At 36.8% G+C, this 12,745-nt stretch overlaps 1 protein-coding gene across 6 annotated transcripts in view; it reads right to left on the bottom strand.

Moving 5' to 3' along the window:
• ARL15 (ADP ribosylation factor like GTPase 15) overlaps positions 1 to 12,745 on the bottom strand; it is a 418,972-nt gene that overhangs the window by 216,341 nt on the left and 189,886 nt on the right. For all 6 annotated transcript variants that reach the window (XM_032283753.1, XM_032283649.1, XM_032283959.1 and 3 more), the window contains one exon: positions 6,655 to 6,863. In XM_032283753.1, coding sequence (XP_032139644.1) covers positions 6,655 to 6,863 — 209 coding nt within the window. The remainder of the gene's footprint in view (positions 1 to 6,654; positions 6,864 to 12,745) is intronic.

Below are 12,745 nucleotides of genomic sequence, written 5' to 3'. Positions count from 1 at the left end.
CTGATATCAAATGAAGCAGTATTTGCACATAACCTATGCACATCTTCCATACACTTTAAATCATCTCTAGATTACTTATAATACCTAATAATGTAAATGCTATATGTATAGTTGTTATACTGTATTATTTAGGGAATATTGCCAAAAAGACTGTATGTGTTAAATTCAGAGAATTTTTTTTCCTGAATATTTTCAACTGGTGGTTGGTTGAATCCATGAAAGCAGAACCCATGGATGTGGAGGGCTGTTTACTGAGCATAGAGGCATAAACAAGCTGTTATTCCTGTGCTTTTGTGAACTTATAACCTTAAGGAGTAGACAGAAAAGCTATAGGCAAAATTCTAATATTATGATTTAGATAAGCCCAGGTTGCCAAAGGAAATCAGATGAGGGTGCCCAACTCAGATATGGCATTCAAGAAGGCTTCCTGATGTGACATATCACCTTGAGGGGGTTGTATTAGTCCATTTGCATGCTGCTGATAAAGACATATCCAAGACTGGGAAGAAAGAGAGGTGTAATTGGACTTACAGTTCCACATGGCTGGGGAGGCCTCAAAATCATGGCGGGAGGTAAAAGGCACTTCTTACATACCGGTGGCTAGAGAAAAATGCAGCAGCAGCAAAAGCAGAAACCCCTGATAAATCCATCAGATCTTGTGAGACTTATTCACTATCATGAAAACAGCATGGGAAAGACCGGCCCCCATGACTCAATTACCTCCCCCTGGGTCCCTCCCATAACATGTGAGAATTCTGGGAGGTACAATTCAAGTTGAGATTTAGGTAGGACACAGCCAAGCCATATCAGGGATTTTCCTAGTGAAAAAGGAATCCAATGCACATTAACATAAAAGATCTGTGGAGTTTCATTCGATTCCAGAGGAATTGAAAGATTTTTAATATTAGAAGGTTTTAAAATATGGGTATCATGAAAAATTGACAGGAAGTTTGCTTGTTCTATTCTGTGTTGAAAAATAGTGAGAAAAGAGGAGATCTGAGGGTATAAACTATTAGGAAACTCTGAGAAGCACTGCAAAGGCAGAAGCGGGAGAATAAGACAGTGAAAAGTCTGGATGTAGAGAATAAATAAGAGTAAAAATTCAAAGAGGTTTCAAAATGTTCCCACTTTATAGAAAATGAAGATATGTATGTGACTGAAGAAAGAAAGATAGTAGAAAGGAATGGGAGTTTTAGAAGAGAACATAATAAATTCATTTTTTTATATGCATTGTCATATTTTGAAATGTATTACTTTGTTACTTCACCTAAATAATTTGTTTGATAAAATAGACCTTTCTTACATAACGTATTTGTTCACGGAAATTTTGCTTTTGGTGGACAAGGCACATTTTAATCATATTGCCTGGTGGATGCAAGAAACACAGGTATACAGAGGAAAAAATAGTGAGATCAAGGTGGCTAGACACAGAATCAAGAAAATCGGGTACACAAAATTAATTTTCTCAAAAAATGCATATAGAAAAAAATGAACGAATGTATAATAAATGAAATGTTCTGGCTGTTTTAGTACTTTCAGCTTAAAAGTTGCTCTTTGAAATACACTTAAAATAATGACATTTTTGTACATAATGAAATGATTGCTAATTCAGCTCTTCTTACAGGTTAATAAATATTTTCAAGAGATAGCTGAGTCATTCAGTGAAAAATTGACTTCCAAACCCTCTCACTGTTTCCTCAAGATTTAATTGTAATAGCGTGTAGTACATCTGTAAGGAATGAAGAAAAAACAGTTTGTATCTCTCATATCATTTTAGAGTAAGTATACGTCCCATAGGGGAGTTTTCAAACTGCTCACACCATAGGCATGTACACTGCTCCATGTGAAAGCAAATCAGTATTACAAAATGCTGCCAAGAGGCAGGTCAAGATACTTGGAAAACTCTTAAGATTTAAAGTATATGACATTTTCCAATGATTGTTTTACGAACACATTTCTCTACCTATACAGAAAGTAATATTAAATTAATCTAAGTATTTTACATGATTTAAACACGCTTTACATTTTTTAATAAAAGATTTGCCACGTGAAGTGAGAGAAGGTACTACTTCATACAGTTACCAAAAAAGCAATGATCTATTACAAGCAATGTAAATGTAAAATAATTTACATAATAGTTTATCGTCTAGGGACATAGACTGCCCGAGAATTTCAGTCTTTCAAAACTCTGTCTGATCCTTTGTAGAAAGGAAAAAAACAGTACACGATGTAGAATTAATCATCTATAAATAAGTAGTTATAATTAAATGTGATAGTTAAATACCATAGAAACATACTAGCACCCTCTTCCAGAAGATGTTTATATACTAAAAAAGTGACAATTAAATAAACTATTCATGACACAGAGTAAAGAATGCGTTGTTCAAAAAAATCTGAATATTTATAACCAAAATAAAAAATGTTCTAAAAAACAAGTAATTTTATGTTACAGAAATATTTGAGAATAATTTTCTTGCATTTATATTTTATGTTTTTCAAATATAACAGCAAGTTCTATGCACATCGCATTATAAAACTGAATTAAGATTGCATAAAAATTGAGAGATGGCCTGATCACAAATTTTAACTTTAATACTGACACCCTAATTTAGAAGCTGTAATTTCCAGTGTTAATGAACCATGGAACCAACAAAGTCATTCGACCTTATAATTCAGCTTCAAAACTCTGTTTCACAGTCTTCATATTTCTCAATTAGTATTTGCTTTAATAGAAAATATTCAACAAATAGTTAACACTGTACTTTTGCGATTTCTGAAAAAGTTAAATACTTTTGGATTAAGAATATGGACAAACATCAAACCAGATGAGGTCGCTGAAAACATAGATGGTTTCATGTTAACAAAACGTGTCATTCCATAAGACACAATAATGTCCAATAAAATGAAAATAAGATTTTAAAAACCAGGAGGTAAAAGAATCACAATCAGCAACTGTGTAGAAGGAAAATAGGATTACATTTATTGGCTACTATATCAACTTAACATCTCATAAAATCCTCCTGATCTATTAAATAACTTCAGAACTGAAGTATGCTCTCCTATGGGAGTTGTAAAACAAATTAGATACAATTACAATTCAATACAAATGAGAAACCAAGCTATTTACCCTTAAGATTTCTCTCATTTTATAGCTTTATTATTTAAATTAGATCAGAATTTTCCCTTATGTACCAAGTGGGCCACTTGACATAATTATAAATTTTTCTCTAATGCTTTCTATAGAGAAAAACAGTTGATATGAGTAAATTCTGGAAAACTGTGGTAACTACACCTCCCCAAAGTGAATACAACAAACATCTGTTCCAAGAATTGCTTGGCTTTCAGACAGTATGTAAAGGGTGTTCTTTTTCCTAGTGTTTCGCTGTGTTTTTTTTTTTAAGCTTGTTTAAAAATACATGTTTTCACTATCAGTTCTCAAGACATAAAATCTTAAAATTCTGGTAAGTTAAACACAGGTCATTACCAGGTGTATTACAGAAAGAAAAAATACGTAACGTACAAGACTCCACTTGCTTCTGAAAGGGCAAGAAAATAATTGGGCATGTTGGCCTCTGTGGGTTACATATAATTTTAACCATTGTCATCATTTCTTAACTCTGTGCTCCACAAACATAGCAACACTCTCAGTAAGGGAGGGGACTACATATATAACTTCCTTATGATTTTTATTCTCTTTGGAGTCCCACTGATAATTCAACTTTCTCTTTTGAACTTAACGGGCTTCTACCCACTTCTAAAGTCAACAGTATCCTGATGTCTTCATCAAGTAATAAGTGTGTTTGTAAAGTTTTACTCCAGTGACAGGATAAATTATTGTACACCGTATGCATTAAACACAGAATGTAATAATTTCAACGGAGGGAGAAGAACAATCAATACCCTTCATGACTGATTATATTTTCTAACTACATCAAAGTTCAGTGCTTTTTGGTAAGTTGAATGCATCTTCCTTGATTGTGACAGGTCAGAATTTTGCCTAAAATTCACAAGTATTTTGCAGAGTAAAACACCATCTTTTTAGCATTGAGAAATTCCACAAAACATATACAAATTAGCAAGTGCAAAGGAATAAAAGTGCTTATCAGCAATAGGGCACAGGATGTGCAATACCTTTATGAAAGAGAGAATAAAAAGATGACCATTATCTAAATATATTTCTAGTAACATGTGACTTTGCTCACTTTTCAATCTTCTACTGCCTCTTCTATAATACAAATGCCCGCTCCCAACCATTTTGAGGTTATTGCTTACAAAATGTTTAAGATTCAGTTTCACAACTCCATTTTTATGCTAATAACAAGGTATTGATTTAACTCTTAAGACATTCCTGAGAGTATTTCAATAAGGCATTTTAATATACTACACAGAGAAACTTCTTTGTCATCAAGAAATGAAAAAAATCTAGGATCTATCCCTTTCTTTTTAAACCCAAGTAAGTATGAGCATGTCACTGTGCTTCCATAAACTTTAAGACCTATGTTGGAATTTGCCCATGTATCCCATTAAAGCAGTCTAATGTGCAGACCTGCACCTGTATGGTATACGTTTATTTAATCATGGGGAAAATGCTTTAACTTAAAGCAGTCCTCATATTGGTATTATGCAAATTCCATTACAAGCAAAATTTCTGAAAAAAGTACAAATGGATACCAAAAAAAAACCCCTCAAAGTCACATATGCTCCACTATATACAAGTTTAGCATCATTTCCAGACTATATCTGTGACAACCCTATATTTATAGCCATCAGTCTTACTGAAAGATGAATCACAGAAAGGGGGAAAAAGATATTTGCTCTTTACACCAAGGAAAGAGGGCCAGCCAACACACACAAGGATTACTCCGAAGCAATCAATTGCTAAAAGCTTCCTTTATTCAATGTGACCACCTTTCATTCCTATGGAAGGTAACCATAAGTCATATGTTAGGTTTAAAGATACATTAGTTTCAATTATACGATGTTTAAGGAAAACAGATAAACACGTTCATAAAACTTTAAAAGTAAAAAGAAAAGAAAATCATTTTTCAGATATTGCAAATAACTTGAATAAAGTGATCTGAAATTATAATGGCACCTATATCTATACGTTGTATCAATAGGTATACGTATTATGTATATATTATATACACACATGATACTGTCTTCATGTAGTAATGCACACATACATATTACCAGATTTTTCATAATGAATAGCTGAATAACAATGCATTCTCAGCAAAGGACCTTATAAACTACCCATCATTACATACTATTATATCTACTCTACAGGCAGAAAAACCAATGCTGAGAAGTTAAAAGATTTACCTAAGGTGTTGAAAGCACATCAGGAGATACCACCATTATAATGCTGAAGATCTTCACATGAATGACTTTCTGAATAGATTTTTTATCGCTATTTTTTACTTAATTACTTAATATTATAGATAAAGTATTTTTCAAACTATTCTTAAAAAGGTGCTACATACTTAAGGCTGAATGAAGCAACTAACGAGAGAGACATGAGCTCTGCCTGTTGAATAATAGGTCCCTGCCTTTTTTTTTTTTTTTTTTTTTACTACATTTCTAAAATTTAAATAAAAACTTTATATAGTTCTACTTAGGTGTTTAAACTTCAAAGTAAATTATCCAAATTAATCCTATTAACTTATCATAATAAATTGCATTATTTTCATTTTATAGGTGAGAAGCCAGGCACAGGAATAAGGCTTTCTGCCATGGGTCACACACTAAGTGTGAAGGAGGTCTGGAGTTAGAACATGTTATGTTCTTGGCTACTCGTTTATTTTTCAGACTGAAGGACAAGATTGTTGTTCATATTAATCATCTTATTCCAAAATCACTTGAGGAAGCACGCAATTTTCTGAAGGAGAGGAGAAAACACATCCCAAAAGTTACAAGTATAAAGGAATACATCAAGAGTTCTGATTTCACTGTACATAGGTCATAATTCACTATAATTTAAGTTTTAAAAACTATTCACATATCTCATTACTTTAGTACCATGAATCAGAAGCTCTGTTGGCTGAGACACTAATTATTTGCCGAAAATTAGTGTCATGCTTTTATAGGAGAGATATAAGATAAGAAATAAAACTAAATGAGGAAGATAAACACTGGTTCCATGTTAAAATGTATTTGGTGGCATGGAATTTGCAAGACAAGACATCAGTTTTCAGCCTAGCAGATTATAGAATAGGATCCATTACTCCTAGTCAACACTGAACACTTCAGAGGTACAAGAACATGGCTTGTGATGGTGAGTAATGCATGGAAATATGCATGATGTGTTCCTAGTAAAGCTGAAGAAGAGAATAAACTAAGTCCACAGGTTAAAAGAATATTAAACAGCCAGGCCTTCAGCCCCTCAAAATAGATGAAAAATATAACCAGAAACATCTTCTAACCTTTGCTAATTAGCTAGAAAGATATCTGTGCTCTCCAAATAGGGTAAGGTATATAAACAAGTGCTAAAAGATTGATACAGGTTTCTGCTTCCTATGAAAACTAAGGTTTCATGTTGAAAATAGCATAACCAGCATATTCCCAATTACATGCATTTTTCCAGGTTCCAACGTCGCAGCAAAAGTACAACAAGCAAGGGAGACAAAGAGTTGTCATGTTAATGAGACATACCTCTTGTACTGAGCGAGCTGCTGGCTTGTCTTGATGATTGGCCAATATTAAAAAGGGTAAAGTGCATAACTGTGGATGCTGAAGAGCTGAGTGCAGCTCATTTCTAGCAGCTTCTAAATCATCCTCTGAAGAGGCACTGTCTAATACAAATATTACCCCTTGAGATCCTTGGTAGTAGCGGCTCCAGTATTTCCGGATATTATCAGCCCCTGTCAAAAACAAAACAAATTCTCGTTTTAAAAAGAGCTTTCAGCAACTGAAAAATGTTCCCAACAGTAATTCCTACTGGAAACCAATGTATCTTTTAAAAATTAAGTGCTAAACTCTGTGGTATGGAGTGGAAAAGGAATTTGGGAAGGCAGAGATAACAGTGGATGGGAACAAAGAAGGCAGTAGAGCCAATAGGTCGATTTGGCCTTGAAGGGAGACACAAAATCTAAGTCATTTTTAATGTCTTTTATATAAAAATGTGTGTGAGAGAAGCAGGATAAATGCTTCCTAGACTTAAACTCAAAAGAATATTTTCAGACTTTAATAGTCTCAAATGAACTACACTCTCTACAAATTGAGTTTAAACCTGGCTCAGAGAGCTGCATGACCTAGACATCTACCAAGGCTTCTTCCCAAACTATTAACATGAACTTCGTGATACTTTTTTTTAACAGAACTACTCGCTGTTCAGGACAGCCTTGTTTAATTTCACCTAGAGAGTTATTCGCACAATAGCTCTATGTGTCAAAGTGCTAAAGTTTGTGAAACACTAAAATCATGGCCTTTGATACATTTGTATGAATCTGTTTGGCTTTATAACTCATGAGGAAAAATAACAGAGGAGTGTGCACTCATGGTCTCCATGAGATAAGATGTTTATTAAAAAACAAACACACATATGGAGAGGCTGGGCATGGTGGCTCATACCTGTAATCTCAGCATTTGGGGAGGCCAAGGCAGGTGGATCACCTGAGGTCAGGATTCAAGACCAGCTTGCCAACATGGTAAAACCCCGTCTCTACTAAAAATACAAAAATCAGCTGGGATTGGTGACAGGTGCCTGTAATCCCAGCTACTTGAGAGGCTAAGGCTGAGGCAGGAGAATTGCTTGAACCCAGGAGGCGAAGGTTGCAGTGAGGCAAGATCACGCCACTGCACTACAGCCTGGGTGACAGAATGAGGCTCAATCTCAAAAAACAAAAAACAAACAAACAAAACACATGGAGACTCTCATCAGCCAAGGTATGTCATGATGTCATGTCTCATTCCTCTTTGTATTTCCATTATACAGCACAACATCTAACTCAAAGTTCAATACAGGAATGAGAAAAATTGAAGACATGAGGGAATAAAATTACATACTAATGAAGCTTTACAGATTTGAGACTAGAACAAATTCTAGAGATTCTTTAGTCCAACTCTCTGAGGAAACTGAGGCAGAGAGACGTAAAGTAAGTGTCATGTGTCTAATAAATAAAAAACTGGGATTTGCATGAGTCAGTGGACAACCTGCCCAGGGAAGGCACAGGCACTTCCCTTTACATCATCATGAATGCTTTCATCACTTTCATTCAAGAACAGGATGAGCAATACGTGTGCGTGGGGAGGAAAGAGGTACTACCGGTTACATAACAACAATTAGATTTCAAGGAGTTTCACCAACTGATTGCATATGATCAAGTTCTAACCAGTTAATAACTGTATGTTAGTCATTCACTGAACATTCAGTTCTTATGTTTGACATATTGTGTTAAGTATAGGGAAACAGCAGGGACTGGAGTTGGTGTGCCATAGCTGGCAAAGGACACCTGTTTGCTTTTCTTCCCAACTCTGTGTTCAGTGATATCCTGTTGGTAGCTTCAAATCAACCAGGTTGAGAGTAATGTCACTATGGAAATCAGCAAATCCTACATATCGAGTCTTTTCCACACCCAGAGAGCCAACACACCACTGACCACACTGAGCAGCTCGTATTTTCTGGGAGAAATAAAAGAAAACTCAAAGATTATAATAGAGTATGATAAAGTACTATCATAGAGGTATTCATCAGGTCCTCTGGGAGCAAGACATAGATAGGCATTTAACCCAAAGTGTGGCAATTCTTTTTTAATTTCATTTTTAAAATTTGAGGTGGGTTCTTGCTATGTTGCCCCAGGCTGAATTCAAGACTCAAGTGATTCTTCTGCTTCAACCTCTTGAGTAGCTGGGACTAAAGGTACATGCCACTGTGCCCAGGAGGCAAATCTCTTGAAAGAATAATATCAGTTGCCATTTATTAAGCACTTCCTATCTTCTAGGTACTGTTTTAAGAAGAAAAGCTCATATAATTTTTACAACAATCTAAGGAGGGAAGTATAATTGACTAAGGCTTTGAAACTAATTTTCAGGTCTTAAAATCTGTGATTTCACCATTATACTATATGAAAATAACTAGGTATATATTTAATAAGAGGATCAAGGACATTTGATGTTAAATATGTGAAGACATGTGATAGGAACAGGGTTGATGCATATTATGCAGGGTCCAACCAAGAAAACAAAACAAAAATAAAGAGGAAATTTAAGCTAGAGATTATTTAACAGAGAATTAGTTGCTTAAGTGGTGGTGGAACTAAGAAAACAGTAGGGGTACTGAGATAACCAATGTCTTAGGTCAGATTCCCCAGACGCAGAGCTTGAGGTGGCATTTCTTGTACACCTGATTTAGGGGAAGTACTGTCAGGAGAAACTAGAACTGAAAGAAGTAAGCTAGAATGGGGGAAGAAACTAGGCAAAGACATTGTTTCAGAAATCTAGCCTCAGCTTGATGCCATGAGGAACTCTAGAACATGGATTGAACCACAGAAGTTGTCTAGTCCAAAGGCAAGGGGGCTGGGCTATTACACCCTTGTATAGTCATTGGCTATAAGCCACCCCTGGGGAACAGGAGGGGGTTGGGGCCTGATCTCATAATCTCCCAAACATATTTGTTGGGGCAATTATTGTCAGCCAAGAGCAGGCCTCTGGAGAAGAGTACAGGTGTGGGTCATTAGCAGCCAATACCCACAGCAGCTGGGAGATGGATGCACTGGCCCAGCAAAGGAGATCTGGGTAGGATACCAACAGCATCTGCTATAAACTACATCCAGACACTATCCATATGCTCGAGAACCATCCATAAGCTGTAGGGACTAAAGTGGAGGCAATGATACCCGGTGGTAAGTGTTTAAAATGACAAAAATAGTGTGCATGTGTATCTGTACATAAGCTTATTATAAATTTCACCGACATAAAGGATGTGCAGCACATGGTTTTCATAATAAGACTAAATGCAGTATGCTTTATTGTAAATTCCACCCAGTGAACTAATGCTCACAGAATGCTTTTGTTGAGTTTGTATCCATAGCCAACTAATGGCTGCAACTGACCAACTAGTGTAGTTCTGACATGAAAGGTGGCTGCTCTAAGTGTTTTACATATATTAAATCATTTACCCATGACAGTCTAATGAGGTAAATACTGTTAACACTCTCATTTTATCAATAAGGAAAACAAAACACAAAAAGATTATGTAACTTGCCCAAGATTACACACTTAATAAATACATTTAGGTCTAATATGATTGAAATAGAGATCATGGACTAAAAAGGCAATGAGGCTAAATAAAGAACTATGTTACCACATAAGCTAGGAGAAAAGAAATGGAACCCTACTGGAACAAAAGGTAAGTAAATGCCTATATACATTAATGGAGGTATGTCCAAAAACATTTCCCAACCGGTTAATTCAATGGATACTTATTAAATACTTATTTCATCCATACAAATCTCTGAGCTAGGACCTAAAGAGATATTTAGAAAGCCACTATTCCTCTTAGCTGAAACCATCAAATCCTGTAAAGTAATACTAATTACAATAAGGCCTGCAAATATAGCAGGCAGAGCAAATATGTCCACACATCAGATGGTGTCCAGGGAGTCAAGTATAAAGAGAAGAATTTGGTTGCATGTTTTAATAGAGCTTGTCCCTTGGAAACACACAGGACACCTGGAAATTCAACTCCTGCAGTCAACTCCTTCAAAGAGAAACTATATTTTCATATGCCACATTTAGGAGTACATATGGTGTCTGAAAATAGTGAGACAAAATGACAATAAGTTCAATGACAATCTTGGTAGATCAAAAAAACCCAAAGAGAAAAACCGTAACTTAAAAAAATGTCACTTATATGACATAATGTATGAATAATATATTAATAGTGAAAAGTCCCTTTTCTTTAATCTTTTGCTACAGTCATGTGCCCAATCTTAGGATTCCTAACTTTCATCATCAATACTGAGCTTGGAATTCTAAATTCCCATTTTGTCTTCTGCACATGGCTTTAGTCAGCAGCAACCTAACTCATACTGGGACCAGGGCACTTCGCCAGCAATGAGGTGAAGAGTGGAATATGGTTGTTCAGTCCAGCTTAGTGGGCCACGGTTTAGTCACCAGATTAAAATAAGAAATGGCGGAGGCCGAGGCGGGTGGATCACGAGGTCAACAGATCGAGACCATCTTGGTCAACAAGGTGAAACCCCATCTCTACTAAAAATACAAAAATTAGCTGGGCATGGTGGCGCGTGCCTGTAATCCCAGCTACTCAGGAGGCTGAGGCACGAGAATTGCCTGAACCCAGGAGGCGGAGGTTGCGGTGAGCCGAGATCGCGCCATTGCACTCCAGCCTGGGTAACAAGAGTGAAACTCCGTCTCAAAAAAAAAAAAAAAAAGAAACAGAAATGGCTGTGTCATCAACCCAGCTGCTAGATGCTTTGAGGAGTAAGCCTAGCTGGGAAGGTTAGAAACAACTGTCTGATGCCCACATTCTCAAACCCCGAACCAAATCCAAAAGAAGTAACCAACACAGGAAGTGACATCTTAGAACAGGCTAAGGCCACTCTTAGTCTAGTGTCTGAAACTGTCATGCTCTGTGACACTTAAATTACAATTGCAATATAACATGGTTAAATATCAAACTCAAACCCGGTCTGCGGTTTGGATATTTAGATTAAAAAGCAAATGGGTAGTCCTAACAGTAGAGGGACTGGGTGGTGGGTGTTGCCAAATGTCCTAATTACCTGACGTCCACTGTTCCCTCACTAAAAGTTGTCATAAACACTTGGGAATCTAAGAGCTCATCAGGAGGGCCAACCAGGAGAGTCAGGGTCAAGGTACCACAATAAGAGCAGGGGGAGAAGACAGAAGCCTAACAAGTCTTCATTGTGTAAATTCATTTCTGTGGCATGCTACAGATGTTAACAACATCCTCTCATGATTCATTAATACATCCATCCAACAGACATTTACTGAGCACCTGGCACCATCCTAGGTGCTGAGAAAACAGCAGGAAACAAAACAAAGAGTTGGAAACAAAACAAAACTTTCAGTCTTTATACTGCTCAGATTAAAGCCAGCCTATCATCATAGAGGTTAAAAATGCCAGGCACAGTGGCTCATGCCTGTAATCCCAGTACTTCAAGAGGCCGAGGCAGGTGGATCATGAGGTCAAGACCATCCTGGCAAACTTGGTGAAACCTCGTATCTACTGAAAATACAAAAATTAGCCAGGTGTGGTGGCGTGTGCCTGTAATCCCAGCTACTCAGGAGGCTGAGGCAGGAGAATCGCTTGAACCTGGGAGGCAGAGGTTTCAGTGAGCCAAGATTGTGCCACTGCACTCCAGCCTGGGCATCAGAATGAGATTCTGTCTCCAAAAAAAAAGAAGGGCAGGTACTCATCTGGCCAACTTCCTTTTAATTTTTTAAGACTGTGGTAAGAGGATGGAAAGAGTAGACCAGCTGAGCGTCTCATCCTGACTCTTCTGCCACCACAGCGTGCCAGCAGCAGTCTTGCTTGGCCTGTGTCAGAGTCCTAACAAAGGTCTAACAAAGGTCTGCAGAGAACCTCTGAAAAAGACTTAGGTCCTTAATAAAAAGAGATGCCCAAAGAGAACCACCTCTCTTATAGTTTTAGATTTCATTGAGCGATAAGCTTAATCTCTGAACAGCATCAGCCTTCTAGCAACCTTGAAGGAGACGTATCTACACACTGGGGATGTGAGGTAGGAAGACAGAAAGAGCCTGG

The sequence above is a fragment of the Sapajus apella genome, unplaced genomic scaffold, assembly GCF_009761245.1.
Source record: "Sapajus apella isolate SASKATOON/1434 unplaced genomic scaffold, GSC_monkey_1.0 scaffold1, whole genome shotgun sequence".
Classification (NCBI taxonomy): Eukaryota; Metazoa; Chordata; class Mammalia; order Primates; family Cebidae; genus Sapajus; species Sapajus apella.
The sequence above is the reverse complement of the archived record's forward strand: the minus strand, read 5'-3'. Positions and strand labels throughout refer to the sequence as shown.